The sequence below is a fragment of the Trachurus trachurus genome (assembly GCF_905171665.1).
Source record: "Trachurus trachurus genome assembly, chromosome: 19".
Classification (NCBI taxonomy): Eukaryota; Metazoa; Chordata; class Actinopteri; order Carangiformes; family Carangidae; genus Trachurus; species Trachurus trachurus.
Window position 1 is genome coordinate 23,410,730 of NC_139913.1, and position 16,120 is coordinate 23,426,849.

General features: G+C 41.3%; 1 protein-coding gene across 1 annotated transcript; it reads right to left on the reverse strand.

Moving 5' to 3' along the window:
• Nucleotides 1–426: 426 nt before the first annotated feature.
• On the reverse strand, nucleotides 427–14,764 carry LOC311002598 (MAGUK p55 subfamily member 3-like; the record flags this gene model as incomplete). The annotated part of the gene is made up of 19 exons (XM_083994006.1): nucleotides 427–606; nucleotides 1,431–1,550; nucleotides 2,860–2,968; nucleotides 3,122–3,215; nucleotides 3,603–3,683; nucleotides 3,809–3,967; nucleotides 4,622–4,687; nucleotides 6,179–6,220; nucleotides 7,395–7,412; nucleotides 7,823–7,887; nucleotides 7,980–8,176; nucleotides 9,181–9,255; nucleotides 9,337–9,422; nucleotides 9,896–9,977; nucleotides 11,382–11,519; nucleotides 12,792–12,872; nucleotides 13,038–13,115; nucleotides 13,961–14,079; nucleotides 14,728–14,764. The coding sequence occupies 19 exons, from the start codon at nucleotides 14,762–14,764 to the stop codon at nucleotides 427–429; spliced, it is 1,827 nt and encodes a 608-aa protein (XP_083850132.1).
• Nucleotides 14,765–16,120: the final 1,356 nt, after the last annotated feature.

Here is a 16,120-nt window from a genome sequence, read left to right on the forward strand (position 1 = left end):
ATATGGCACTTCAGTAGTGTACTAGACATCTTTCAGAACTGATCACACAAGTGCAGATGCTCTCTTGAGGAAGTTTGTCCTGCATGCATGTACTTCATGCCCATCAGAGCTGTTATACTGCCACTGTACTATTGAGATACACAGTATATACACCAGCACTGGACCTGTGGGGCCGCCCTGCTTATGTTACACTGACACAGAATCAGAAACGCTTGCTTGATGTTCAGACTGATGAGGAAGCAGCTTCCAGTCATTGCAGATATAGTGACTAACACTTGACTCACACACCTGTAACACACCTGTATCTGTGGGATGGTTATATGGCAGTAAACACTGATCACTCCAGAGGCTCCCCGCGGTTTCATCTGCTCCCAAATAGCGCTCCACATTTCTTGATGTGACGCCGTCGAGCTGGGTTAAAGTGGACTAGCTCCTGACCCAGGACACAGGCACCCACTGGGGATCTGTCAGCACCCGCTCCAGCACCACCTGCAGCTCTGCTAAGGCACTGACTGGATCCTCCTTCACCAACACATAGTCCACCCAGTGGCCGAAGCACTCGTCCATCCGATCCGCCGACTGCTTCATTTCCTGTAGGTCCTCCTCCTTGTCGGGGAAAGATGGAGTGAGTTTCAAAGCTTGCAGACAGGTGAAGAAAACCTTTATATTAAAGGGATGCTTCACCCAAAATCGATAATTCACCAACATCTACTCACCGTCATGCCAGGGAAGGGTTTGGAGAACTTTCTGAGTTATCAAAACGCTTTTGGAGTCCAAGGGGGGGTCCGGCTGGCAACGGATTTTCATATAATGGCGGTGGATAGAGCTCACTTTTGAATCGTCCAAAACACACACTATGAAACATCCAAATACCTCCATACTGCTCGTCTGAAGCCGCCACATGAAAAAGCAGTTCGGAAAAAGTTAATTTGACCTCTGTTTTTAGCCTTGTTGTAGCAGTAGCTCCCTGTGGCTCTGTTGATGTTTGCTGTGAGAAACACGGGAGAACATCTCGCAGCAAATCTCGCGCAGCCACTGCAACAAGGCTAAAAACAGAGATCAAATTAATTTTTTCCGAACAACTTTTTCATGTGGCGGCTTCAGGACACTTGGGTCAGTACAGATGAGCAGTATGGAGGTATCTCTGGATGTTTCATAGTGTGTGTTTTGGACGACTCAAAAGTGAACTCTATCCGCTGCCATTATATGAAAACCCGTTGCCAGCCGGACCCCCCCTGGAACTCTTAAAGAGTTTTGATAACTCAGAAAGTTGCTTGCTTGCTTGTAATGTGTAACTGAAATTGTGTGTGATGAAGTCTGATTCAATTAACATGTCCGAAATAAAGTAGTAGAAAATTGGTGAATTATCGATTTTGGGTGAAGTATCCCTTTAAGTTCAATGACTTGTTCCATGTTTTTATGTAACTCACCGTGATCCCTAAGCTGAGTGAGGAAGAGGAGCCGAGCTGTTTTCTTTGATTAACATAGATGCGAGGCCGTGCAAAGATGATGTATGGCTTGAAGTCGCGGGTACGTAGAGTCTTGAGCGCCTGAGTGTTGAGGGAAAAGCAGCAATTTACAGACTGAACAGTAGAGGTTAAAGGGATAGTTCACCCAAAATTGAAATTTGTGGACTAAGGGCTGGGAGAAGTTTCAGAGTCCTCCGTGCCTTCTCTGAGTTACAGCGGGGCTCCGTGCAGCACTGCATGTCCATATGACGGTTGAGAACGGAGCTCACTTTTCTTCGTCCGAAAAAGACACACCAAAAAACATCCAAATACCTCCATGCTGCTCGTATGTAATGTCCGTCTTGTATTGAAGTCCCGAAATGCGGAATTGTTCCGAAAAAAATTAAATAAGTCTATATTTCAAGCTTGTTTGTGGAAGCTCCTCTTCCCGGTTCGTCAAATTTGGACTAACGAGGGTCTGTCCTCTTCCCGGTTCGTCCAAATTTGACGAACCGGGAAGAGGAGCTTTGAGAAGCTTCCGCTACAAAACAAGCTTGAAATATAGACTTACTTAATTATTTTCCGGACAATTCTGCATTTCGGGGCTTCAATACAAGACAGACATTACATACAAGCAGCATGGAGGTATTTGGATGTTTTTTGGTGTGTCTTTTTGTTACGAAGACAGTTGGTATCCATTTGCAACCGTTATATGGACATGCACTGCTACGCCGAGACCCCCTGTAACTCAGAGAAGCCACGGAGGACTCAGAAACTTCTCCCAGAACCTTAGTCTACATGAGGGGGAGTAGATAATAATTTTGGGTGAACTATCCCTTTAAAACTTCTCAGACATGTGCCAGAACTAAGTTATCAATGGTAATCGTTTTTATCCCGGTCTCTTACATGTCAACAAAATCTGAAAATAAAAGTTGTGGTAGGGGTAAGAGCATCCTCCAGCTCAATGAACTAAAAGCTGAGTGTTGCAGGCTGAATCCAGACAGTCCACATGACATGACGGGCAGAATCCTAACATCTCCTAATTGAACTGTCTGAGTAGTGATGCTAAAATGTGGCAGCGCACAGCTTCTGTTCTTCACTAATTAAAATACCTTCTGCTGCATTATGTATGAACTGTCAGAGACTTTTAATTAAGGCAGATAAAATGGGCCGCAATAATCTCAATGTGATAAGATAAAGTGTAGCTGACAATCTGTTGATCCTGATGATCTGTGGTTTTATGTCGGCAGATGCATCAAAGAAATGAGGGGAGGGGTCATGTGGATTTATTTTAATGTAAAGAGAAAAAAATCCTCTACATCAAATGTCTAATACACTTTACCACCCTGTTTGTACAAGTGATACTTGTTGTATAAGTGAATGCATTTGGTTTAGCACATTCAGTACTGACCTCTGGCTGCACATCCACTAGACAGACTTTGTTCTGATTCAAAACCCTATGGATGGACTCCAAACTGGTGCCATACAGGTTATCTTTATACTCCCCATATTCAATAAACCTGCAAAAAAAAAGTACAATTGTGATCTATTAAAAAGAGTACATGCAAAATAATATGTTCAGGCTGGCAGACTGAATTCTTTAATATCCAGTATATGTTGATTGATGTTAGCGCTTGGTTTACAAGATACTCTGTTCAGTGTTCAACACTTACTTGCCATTCTGGATGTCGGCCTCGAAAGCTGCTTTAGTGATGAAGTGGTACTCCACTCCTTCTCTCTCGTGACACTTCCTGGTTCGAGTGGTATCTTCAGGCCGACACCGCCAGCAAGAGGACAGGGTTGGGGGAAAAGATAGATTGCTGAATGCTTGAACACTTTATACTAAAGCTAAAAAATTAAAAAAAAAAAAAAAGCATGCATCCAGACTCTCTGAGAGGAGAAGAGCTTGTCATACTGCAAAGCTGTCCACTCCAAAACAGCCAATTATCACATTTGTATTGGAATAAAGCTCAGAGGAAATAAGGATTTTAATTGAATCCTAGACTGCAGGCATTACAGAAACTACTCAGGTGAAAGTCGCTGCTTCTTAAACACAGAGAAATAAAGATATATCTGCATCTCTAGACTGCCTGATGGGGACTGGAGTGTTAAAAGTCAAATAAAGGGGAATAAAATATATTTCAAGACACTCACGAGGCACAGCCAGACCGTAGCATCGCGGATTTTCTGCGATCACCTTCTGTTTGAGCTCAGTGACCCGAGCTCCCAGGGAACCTGTGACCGCACAGATAAAAAAAAGAGACCGTTGGACAAAGATGATGCAAAGCTGCACAAATGCAGAGCAACAATTACAAGTTAAAGTGAAGTGAAGTGTCTTTTAGAAGCCATGTCAGACCTACCTATCAGCACTATAAGGCGGGGCCTCTCCCCAGGGTGGGGCAGGTATTGTGTTACTTCTTCATAAATCATAAAGTCGGTGTGATTGGCATCTGGTGTTTGGGCTTCTCCCGGTGAAGCCTGACGATCTTTCCTGAGGCGGAAACTTCTGCGCAGGCTGGCTGTGGTTCAACACATGCAAGCACAGATGAGAGAGGGACAGAGATCTGTAGCACTAAAGAACCCTGAAAGTTTTCTTACAAGATCACGCTACCAATTAAAATACTTGATAATATTGAGAAAGAAAAACTAAATGAAGAGTGAATTAAAACTTCCAGTTATGTCAAATCAGTGTATCCCATATGATCCCTGATTGAAAAATTAAAGGGATAGTAGCATTTTTTTTAAAGTGGGGTTGTATGATCTACAAATAGCCCCTAAGTACTTAAATTGCAGTAGAAGACTCTCTGCACTCCTCCTGTTTAGCCCATAGCCCTGCCCAGAGATTTACAACATACAGTGTTGTGAACAGACCCAAAGAAACGGCCTATTTTAGCGGCCTAAAAGAGGTTTTACCTGAAAAAAAATACACAGTTCCATTGTTCTTTGGGTCTGTTCACAACACTATATGTCGTTAATCTCTGGGCAGGGCTATGGGCTGGCGTTGCTAACAGGAGGAGTGCAGAGAGTCTTCTACTGCAAGTACTTAGGGGCTATTTGTCGATCATACAACCCCACTTAAAAAAAATGCTACTATCCCTTTAAAATCCTGTGTGTATATTACATCACACGACACAGACACACTGAACACCACCAGAAGAAATCAGTAAGAGTACCTGAGTAAAAATCCCATGAGAAAGCATGGCCACAGAAGGCAGGGGCTGCCTTACTCTTGGGAGAAACTACAGCTCATATTAGACCATTTATTCAACCAGCTGACTTGTATAGAATAGAAGCTATGAAGCCATGCAAGCTACGGCTACCTCGTCACCACACACACACAAAGCACCTTTAAGCATGTGGCGTGAAGGAAGAGAGGCCGTTTTTTGCGAAGCACAATGAGATACATGAGCTGCCATGAGGGAGAAGCTCGGTGGCTGCAGCAGACTGCACATGGCCTACTGCATGAACAAGCCACACACACAGATAAAGTGCTGGGCTTTTTACACAATAAGTGAGGGCCATGAGGGTTCACCCACAACAAACAGGCTCCTGACACATTATTACATAAAAAGCCATTTCAAGCCTCTACAGTGTTCACATTATTGTCCCGTCACACAAATCAAATCAAACCAAAATCATCACTGTTACTTCACAGTAGAGCTGCCTCCTCCTATACCTGTGAGCTTACAAGAGCCCATATTGTATTATATATATATATATATTTTGACCATCAGAGAGAAATTACAGGATTATTCTAAACTGTATAGTGTCCCTTCCAGTAGGCTCAACAATTCTTTAATGTCCATATTTGATGGATCCTTAGCCAGAAGAATTATTCAAGAGGCTAATTGTGAGTTTGTCAATCATAAAGGAGATTGTAATACGCTCTCGAAGCAGTGGTACATCCACGCAGCAGATTGGAGGCTACTGTGGGAAAGTTGCTGTGGGAAAATGATGGGACGGGCTAACAAGGCTTACCGTGCTAACTTCAGTAGAAGAAAACTAATTCAATCAGTTACTGTAACACTGGTGTTGCTTTCCACTTCTGGGGAAACCTCTTTGCTATTAATGCTAATGCTGGATAATGTTAGAAATAGCAGAACTTATAATAGATCTAATAAAAAAAAAGTATTATAACACCACAAATAACTGTATTGCAATAAACATACAAAATAAATAAACAAAAATCTAGTGTCAGTTGAATCTGTGAAACAGCGATAAGGCTTACTTGTTTTGCCCAATGCATATTCTGATTTAGATGAATATTCTGAAAGACATGGACGGATGTGAGATGAAGCTGTGAGTGAGATTTTTGTTCAGAATCGATCAGTATGATTGACAAATAATGTGAAGATGAGGTCCGAGCCAAAATGGCGGTGGTAATGCCATAGAAGCACAGTCACACTAAGTCGATAAGAGCGACCAGAAAGTGTGATGATGAACAAACTGGTACAGATTACTGACTGGCCAACGGTGGATCACGTCAGGTGTGGCTAAACAGACTTTCTTAAGATGGTAAGTGTTTTTTTGTTTGTTTTTTAAAGATAAAAGGTGATCCATCAGCTGTTACCAACCCTGACCCTCATCAAAGCAGCACAAAGCCATCCCTGAAAATACCTTGACAATTAGAGCTTGCAGTTTCTAAAAGAAGGGATGGATTAGCGCACAGATACAGCAGAAATGTGATGTTGCAGTGATTTGTATGCACTCATTTGATTGTGCCTGCTCACCTATTTCCTTTCCATTCAGAGCACCCTCACTGTCACAGTCCTCTGCAGGGGGGCAGGCAGGAAGAGAAGACGGGGCAAGAGGAGGGAGGAGAGGTTGATGATGAGGGTATTTTAATGTGCAGGACACAACAGGTTAAGTGCAGTAACTTTGACACAGAAAATTGGAGGGTTTAATTCAGGGATGTCAAACATGATGAATTTGCCATATGTGAAAATCACATTAAAGACAGAAGAGGCATAATATTGTTGAAATTGCATGTGTTTTTGTGTTTTTTCATGTGTGAAATTTCAGGTTGTACATAACATGTTTTGTAAAAGGACAGTTTATTTAATGTAAACATCTTAAAGCAGATATCAGTGGAATGTTTTTGTTAATATAAGTCCTAAATAGTCCTATTTTCCGTCAGCAATCACTTACATGAAGTATTTCAGCCTAAACACGAGTCTCTCCGTCACTCTGCTCTGCTGTAACCCGAGGAGAAAATTTTCCTTGTGGGATACAAGTGTTATCCAATGAGGAGAGAGAACGGCATGAAGGGCTGTGTGTGCAGCCAACGGATGCGCGTGAATGTGGTGACGTAGCACGAGGACCAATTGATGCCTGACAAGGGCGGGGGCTGCTAACTCATGGTGCGTTCAAAGAAACTCGTACTTTGTGTTTTTCCTTCCTGTGAAGTCATACCAGTTCGATCTGGTACGAGTTCACGGGTCGGAAGTTACGAGTGGCCGTTATAGGGAACTTTCACAGACAACAGGATGGTAAAAACACGAGCTACGGGTTACCTGGAACGCTACCAAGTCGTAGTTGTGACTTGAAGCTGTAACTTACGGTTTCAAAAGCCTGCCTTGAACGCAGCATTAGCCGAAACGGCCGTGAAGCTGATATCTGCTTTAATAATGTACTTATTTGCACTAAAATAAAGAGAAACAATAAGAGTTCTCATTATTTATAGGTTATTTTGCTCTTATTTTACCGGTCTGGCCCACTTGAGATCAAATTGCGGTGAATGTGGCCCCTGAACTAAAATGAGTTTGACACCCCTGGTTGAATTGGTGCAAAGAAAATAGTAAAACCTAAAAACAAGGGAATTTATGTGAATGGGGAGAGGACGGGGTGGGTTCACAGGGATCAATGATTTTTTTTTTCAACCATGAAAACATGTAGTCAAGTCCAGGGATGAGAGACGTGCTCCGACACGAGGGACTGTCTACGTACCTCTCTCAGCTCGATCATCTGAGGACAGCGATGCAAGGAATAACACACAGGCATTACTGTAGGGTGTTCACATAAATAACAAAACCACTGTTCTGCACCATCTGAGGTGGACTTCACCCATTTATCTGCATTTCTCCTTTTGAAGCTCAGTGAGAGTTGGGGAACTCAGCTTTTATGTAAGAGGGGAACTGTACTGTTACTGTCTAAACTGGATTAGAGACTGAAATGATGGATTATGTTTCTGAGCTCAACCCCAGATCCCCTGTTCTTTTTTACATGATCTCCTTTTCTGTTTTACCTTGGTTGGATTAAATTTGACCTGCAATAAAATAAAATAAAAACAGAATCTATAGATCTAAGCTTCTTGTGCATTTTTGGGCCTAAGGTCATAGAAGTTGACCGATTGCAAATGTACAACGGCGACTTACATGTAGGAGTTTTTGGAGACAGAGGAGCAGGAAAGGAACCCATTTTCATTCTGTATTTTAGGCGCCTGAGCAGAAAAAAAGATTAAATAAAAAAAATGTGTAAAAAAGTACAGAGTTTTTTTTATATTTATTTCACAGCTAATCTGATGCACACTACCTTTCCTGAAACTGTGTGGAGGGGACGAGGGCAGCACGCAGGTTACAGTCGCCCACCTTCTTGGCCTGCCACCAGGTGTTGTCCTCCTGGCTCACCACCTGGAGGATGTCCCCCTTCCTAAAAGGAAGTCCGGCTTCTTGGCACGGCGTGGCCTTGTCCTCAAAGGGCGTGTAGTCGAACAAAGCCCGCAGGTAGACCTGAGAGGAGCAGGGGCATTACATCTGTCAGGGGCAGTAGTTTGACATGTTAAGATGTATGTTTATTCACTATGTCTTTTTAGAGTTAGATGAGAAGATCGATAACACTCTCATAACGTAACATCACTGAGTTTGTACAGAGCTAGGCTAACTGCTAACTGTCCCCCCATTTCCAAGCTTAATGTTAAGCTCAGCCTACCAACTGCTGGCTGTAGCCTTATATGAGAGTGGTTAAAATCTCCAGATCTAACCCTCAACAATTAAACCTCCCAAAATGTTGAATTTGCTAATGCATTTAACCCTCCTGTTGTCCTTCTGGGTCAAATTAACCCAATCTGTTCTCTATTATTTCCTTTGTTACTCCCTTCCTTCCTTCCTTCCTTCCTTCCTTCCTTCCTTCCTTCCTTCCTTCCTTTCTTCTTTCCTTCCTTCCCTTTGTCCTTACTTCTTCTTCCTTCCTATTTTGATCCAATTGACCTGATCTGTTCCCTATCCCTCCATCTTTCTTTCCTTTCGTTTTCCCTTCCTTCTTCCTTCCTTGAATGAATCTGTTCCCTCCCTCCATGTTTCTTTCCTTCCTGTTTCCCTTCCTTCTTTCCACAATCCTTTTCCCCTTCCTTCCTTCCTTCCTTCCTTCCTTCCTTCCTTCCTTCCTTCCTTCCTTCCTTCCTTCCTTCCTTCCTTCCTTCCTTCCTTCCTTCCTTCCTTCCTTCCTTCCTTCCTTCCTTCCTTCCTTCCTTCCTTCCTTCCTTCCTTCCTTCCTTCTTGACCCAATTGACCCAATCTGTTCCCTCCCTCTATTTCTTTCCTTTTTTACTTCCATCTTTCCTTCCTTCCTTATTTCTTTCTCTTCATTCTTTCTTCCTTCCTTTCTTCCTTGACCCAGAAGGACAACAGGAGGGTTTAACTAAAGACACGCCGAAAGTAATTGATAGAAACGCAATTATGCAATAGGGGCAGAAGTAAATGTTGTTGCTGTGAAGCTGTAGACAGGAAGGCCTCACCCTGCTTTCCTTCAGCTTGTCTTCCTCTGCGACAGCTGGGATGATCTTGAGTGTGATGGATCCTTGTGACTGGGACTGATGAAAAACATGAGAGAAGCTCTGTCAGTATCTGAAGCAGCGTGATGCTTCATGGAAAAACTCTGCTTTCCACTTTACCAGAATCTGACTGATCTCATCTGGCCTTTTGTGGGTTATCAGGTTTCCGTTGACCTCTCGAAGCTCATCCCCTACGTGGACCAGACCTGGAAACACAAACACACACACACACACAAGTCAAACGAAAACAAGTTCACTAGCCAAAAAAAAAAGAAAAAGAAAATCTTAGTATGTGTAACATCGCTTAGAGTATTTTACAGGGATAAGGCTTGGATATGAACAAAAAGATAAACAATTTTCTTTTGGCAAAAAGTCAATAACATCTCCATGGCAACAGTCGGGGGCGACCCTTGTTTGTAATCTCAAAATATGCAATCACATGGCACTAATCTCAAGGATTTGACCTCTGTTGACAGTTCATGTGGTTACACAACATAATCTCCTCACTTCCCTGTCAGTGGATCAGTAGTGATAAGAAAGTTACAACATACAGGAGTCTGATTCATTTTCTACGGCACTCGAACAATCGGATTTACATCTTTTTCTAAGACATAATAAAAAAGAACACAGCTGACATTTGTGTTGCCACATTTAAAGTGTGAACAACAGTTTGCCTCACCGCTGCGGTCGGCCGCCCCTCCCCTCATGATCCTGGCCACGATTACAGCTCCCGTCGCCTCGTCTCTCCGGATGGTCGCTCCCTGGGAGAAAAGACTCCAGAATTAATCAGATTTCCAAACACAGATCTCATCTCCAGTCCGCTGAGCTGATACAATCCTCTGATAGGACTGCTACGAGCTGCTCCCTTTGTGCAGGTTGGTGGCTTTTGTTGGGAAAAAGAGAATCAATAACCTGTTAAGAGTACATGACAAAACCCTGTGTGACCGGAGATTCTGATGTCTGATCCTCCAGATTACCTGTTGTTTGTACAGGTACGCAGACCTGCTCCCAACCATGTGGCAAAGATTTGTTTTTACCAGTTTACGGGAATATTTTTGACAATTTGGGCAATTCACATACACTTTTTTGCTGAGAGTTGTATGAGAAGGTCTGACTGTATGTAAAGCTACAGAAAGGATACAATATACACTGCAAAAACTCAAAATCTTACCAAGAATATTTGTCTCATTTCCAGTCAAAAATGTAATTTCTAGTCAAAACAAATCTCATTATACTTAAACTAAGACTTGTCACATTATAAAGTAGCTTGTTTTTAGATACTTTTTTACTTCTTTCAAGCAGATTTTCACTTGAAATAAGTAGAAAAATCTGATAGTGGATCAAGTTTTTCTCTCTTATTACAAGCACAAAAAACTTGCTTTCACTGGCAGATTTTTCTACTTATTTCAAGTGAAAATTTGTCTGAAACAAATGAAAATGATCTAAAAACAAGTTAATTTGTAGGTGATCAGTCTTATTTTAAGCGAAAAGAGATTAGTTTTGACTAGAAATGAGACATTTTGACAAGAAATAAGGCAAATATTCTTGGAAAGATTTTGAGTTTTTGCAGTGTAGACTAGAAACAGGGGGAAATGGCTACCATAGCTCATACAGATATCATGTTTTAATTGTGAGCTATAGGTGCTAATATGTCTAAGAACACATATTACATGGGTTGGATTATATCGGATAACAAACTTACTCTTACAAATTTACTTACATTGGATAATAAAATAACTTTTGGATCAGATTGACCTTGTTATATGTGGGATTGATAAGGTGTGAGGAACAGTGCAGGGAAAGTAAAGTACTACTACAAAACACAGGCATTATGTTACAGTTTGCATCCTGTTGCCTCTCAGTCGAACTGAGCTGTGGTAGATTTAGCTTTCTGATCTAAGCCAGTTGCTGCCAGACTGGTGGCTCTTCAGCAGATGCTTCTGGCAAGTTAACACCAAATCTATTTTTTGTCCTCTGCTTGAAGGATTTCCTTTAGCATGGGTTTTTATAGCATCCCACAGTGACACATTCACACCCCGGAGCTCTGGAGCCTCAAAGCTGCTCCATTAAAGGAAATACACTTCTAAAGCCTCACATGAAGGCGTAAGAAAAGTAGCTGCTGACTGATGGAGGAGCTCTTATATTTGTGGTGTGTTGACCCTCACCAGAGGCTCCTTGTTCTTCACCAGGCGGACGATCTTCACCGACTCTTCCTCTAGATCGTCGTCCAGGTCGTCCGGCAGTGGCGGCAGCACCGGGTCAAAGTTCTTCTGGGCCACCGTGTCGTGCGCTGACAGCACTGCCTTCATGAGGAATTTATAGATAGAAACACATGGACTGGAGAAGCAAGACTTTCATAGATACCTGCAAGTCAGAGACTATTACAATAAACAATTACAAATCAAGGAGGAGAATGAATGTAACTTCATCTCTATATCTCATGATGCATACGATAACAAAAAGTTGATCTCGAGAATATACGAAAGTATACAAACTGCTAAAAAGACTTCTACAACATCCATAAAGCAAAAATGGGAGAGGGAGTCAGAAATGCAAATATCAGAGGAGGCCTGGTTAGAAATATGTGAGACACAAGCAACCGCTGCAAACTCAAGATCGTTAAGAGAGCTTGGCTGGAAGAATGTAGTGAGATTTTTCATAACTCCTAAGATAACAGCACTGCAAACAGGCTCAGAGAGCCGAGGCCTCTGTTGGAGACAATGTGGAACCTCTATGGCTAACCACTTTCATGTTTTTTGGTCCTGTCCACAAATCCAATCATTTTGGGGGGAGGTGTCAACTGAGATAAATAAAATAATAGGGGTGGATCTAGGTTTCTCTTTTATTTATTTATATCTCGGTAAAACCCCAGAAACAGTCCCACATAAAATTATTCTGCCAAGTAGCAGAAAAGCTGTAACTAGAAAATGGTTGCAACCAGATCCTCCAACATTGGCCCAGTGGCATGGGATCACTCAAGAAATGTATTGTATGGAGAGACGTACTTTTGTTTTAAGACTTCAGTTGGAGAAATGTACTGAACGCTGGGAAAAATGGATTGTATATGCACCATAAATAGCATGACATCATACCATGATGTATGTATATATGTAGTATGTATGTGTAAAAGAATATTGTTACTTTAACTGTGCCCATGATGATCTCATGTTCCTTTTACATGGAAGAAAAAAAATAAAAAAGTAAAAAAAAAGAGAGAAAAAAGAAAAACACAGATAAATACACAATATAGATAAGCCTAAACAACAATGTACATAAAGAAAACGAAGGAATAACGTGTTCAGATTTAACAAGCATCATCTCTTCCTGCTCCCCAGAAAGCCAATAACGTGAGTATTATCACTTGATAAGAATAATTAGGGGTTCAGCCAGCTCTGACACAGCTTTATGAAATAGACGACAGGAAATCAGACTGAAAGTACAGAGAAGCAATGCCATTTAAGATATTAAACCACACAAAGGTGTCTGGGTTGAACGCAAAAGAGACTCTGTTGAGCACTTATCAGCTGCTTGATGTGTGATGAAAGACACAAGATGTGTGTGAGAGTGTACAGTACCTTGAGGTGAGGAGTGCTCAGCAGGAGCAGCAGCTCTCTCTCATCGTCCTCCAGCAGTCCATTCTGAAGCTCCTCTGCCAGCTGGAGATGTGAAGCAGAACATCACTTCAGATATTTCAAAAATGTTGTCTCTCATCCCCCCGATTTTAATTAATCTACTCCAGAAACCACTTAATATCTAATTCAAGTATCACTCCATATTCAGATGTAGTTTGGAGTGGATGCTGGAGGAAAGGTTGCACCTACGTCCTCTGCTAGACAGGAGGCGCTGTGCAGGACCGGAGTCGGGCTCTGTTTCTCATACTGCTTCAGTTTCTCATGGATCTGTGATGTAGAGGATCAGTTAATGAAATGTTACTGTGGGATAAATTAGGTCACATTTCTACCAATAATACCATGTCATTCTGTTTTTACAGTAAATGCTGATAGTCTCCTCTCTCTGATACAGAGCGCTGAAAAATGTACACAAAAATGCATTGTATGTATTCACAGAGTCCACTGCACATTTGCATTTGCCTGTTTCATATGTCATATTTCTTCATTTACACCCATTAAAAAAAAACCTATATTGTATGATTGGCACTGGAATAGGGATGTCACGATTACTTGTTTTCACAATTAATCGCTGTATTAAACGCCACAATTAATTGATCGTAAAGATTCCTAAATACCGTTACTTTCCAAAAAAGATGATTAGTTAAGTTAACCCTAACCCTAAATAAAGGATAATGCACAGATACTGGTCCATTTACCTAACGTAACATTGATTTGGTAGGAATTTAAATGTTAGGGTGTCATTTGTAATTAAAAAAAAAAACAACAACAATTTATGACCTGAATATTTCAAACATTTCCTCTGGGGGATTAATAATTATTCCTTTATTAATAGATACTTGAAATATTTTGTGTAAACGTATGAGTAATGTAATTATATTTTGACTATATTTGATTTTACACATTCACAGTGTTGTGAAATTAATTAAAGCATGTTAATCGTGATAATCGTAGTACCGCGATTATTTGTCTGACAATAACCGTGTCAAGAAAATGTGTAATCGTGACATCCCTACACTGGAACAACATCTAAATCATCTACTTCCTTTGTTGTCTTTAGTGTTTGTCGGCCAAACCTGGCTCCAGACATCATAACAACGACGTGTGTGTTCTACCTTCATGAGGTAACCGAGGCTTTTCTCACTGAAGACGTCCTTGAGGAAGACCAGGTCCTCCTTGTGGTTGGCATCTGGGTGGAGCTGGGAGGTGAGCAGGGCCAGAGTCTCATGCAGCCCTGTGAGTCATAGACACTGGGTGTCACGACGTATTGACTGCCCACGCTCATCATCATCATCATCATCATCATCATCATCATCATCATCATCATCATCATCATCATGACCACCACTCAACATCAACAGAAGGTTCACATCACATGAAAGGCTCTCTACCATTATAGTAACATAATAAAAGCCTTAGTGCCACTGCAGTTTTTTCTTTTCAAGGTCTATTTGAGGATGAATGTTCCATCCTGTTCAGGCTAATCAAGAACATCTCTTCTGATACTGGTTTTTTTTAACCATGACATCAGATGAAGAAACATCAAATGTTCTAGACAGTATCTACCCTTGTTGTACCCACCTTCCCCCCTCCACTGATTTCAACAAAACTATAATTTATTGTGGCTTTTAATGTCAATTTGCTGTATGATGTCAATTTGCCTCACCCAAATACCTCTATGCCCAAGTGAAATCTGAGATTATACCTTTTGTCATGTAAACAGACGTGGTAATCTCACAGAAAGCTTGGTTAAGCTCCTTTAATGCTCTCTGTTTAAGCTCCGGTAGTGTATGCTTGATATTATAGCGTGTGCATTATTTATAAGTGTATATAAAGCATCAGAGAGAATGAACAAGTAGCTTGAGCATATGTTTGGCCGTACCTGTGCTTGCAGACACGATGGGCATGGCTTCAATCATCCAGAGGAGGGGGCAGCAGGGGGGGAGGGAGAACAAAGCTGAGGATTTCTCTTAAATTCTCTCCTCTTCTTGTTGGCCACCGTGGAAAATCACAGACACAACTGGGAAGGGAGACAAAAACAAAAAAACAAAACATGTTATAACCAAGTCTTATGCAGGAGGAGGCTTAGATCTGAATTTTTAAAAGGCTTAACCCCTCAAAAAGATTTTTTGAGAATATAGGCTTTTCCTCTAAGTTATTATGATTTTATTTCTATGGATTTCAAGTGTATGATTAAATATGGGCGACATTTCAAACATCATTTCCACTCTGGGAGGTGCAACAAGACTATAAAAAGCAAATAACAGATCTCTTGTGACGCCAGAAGGGAGAAGGGGTGAGCTTGTACAGAAGTGGTTTCAGTACCTTGGTCGCCACTGACTATAGTATATCATTTCTCATTAAAAACAATGTCAATATGTAAATACATTTTCAAAGGGCAACCGAGCAGCCATGGTCTGACAGTGATGAATCAACCCATTACTGTGCTGCAGTTTCAGTGTGATAACAGCCACTCTCATTAAAGCATTCATTTTATTTCACACTGTGCCATTGTCAAGAGGAAAGTGAGGTCAGATAATACAGACCGTGTTAGGATCTATCCGTGCACAACAACACAGGATTTGTGCAGGTAATTTCTATTTTCTCACTTAAATCATCCCTGAACCTGACAAGTGACGTTTTTTTTCGACAAAATATTGGTGAATGAACAAGTTCCGCAGCAGATAATGTTCAAGTTCAAGATATCTTTATTGTCCCCAGAGGGCAATTTACGTTGCAGCCAGCAGCAAAAACAACAACACACAATATAATAATTTCAAAGAGTGACAATAGATACCAGCAACATGGGTGACACAATGACACAGGACAACAATAAACATCCAACAAGCAACAAATAAAGTGCAACAGTGCCACACTGGATAAAACTGGGTAAAAACAGGATAAAAACAAGGTAAAAACAAGGAGTTGAAGTGACAGCAGTGCTATCAGTTGTTAAGATAGCACTGCTGTCACTTTAACTGCTTGTTTTTACCTTGTTTTTATCCTAATAAGGTCCAGGTTGTAAAAAATAGCACTTCTCCTTTAATCCGGACTCATTTGAGAGCTTCATTAGTCTTTCACACTCTAGCTGAAAAACATAAAAGAACTTTCCTACCTAGTTAATAATGTCCATATCGTCTGTTCCTATCTATGGTTCGTTGATGATGGAACAGAAGCTCTTGAAAACTCCAGATCCAGGGCTATGTTCAAACCTCAGGCCTAACAACACCTAGGCTATAGACCCTTTCAGAGAGTATAAACAAAGACAGGTGTGG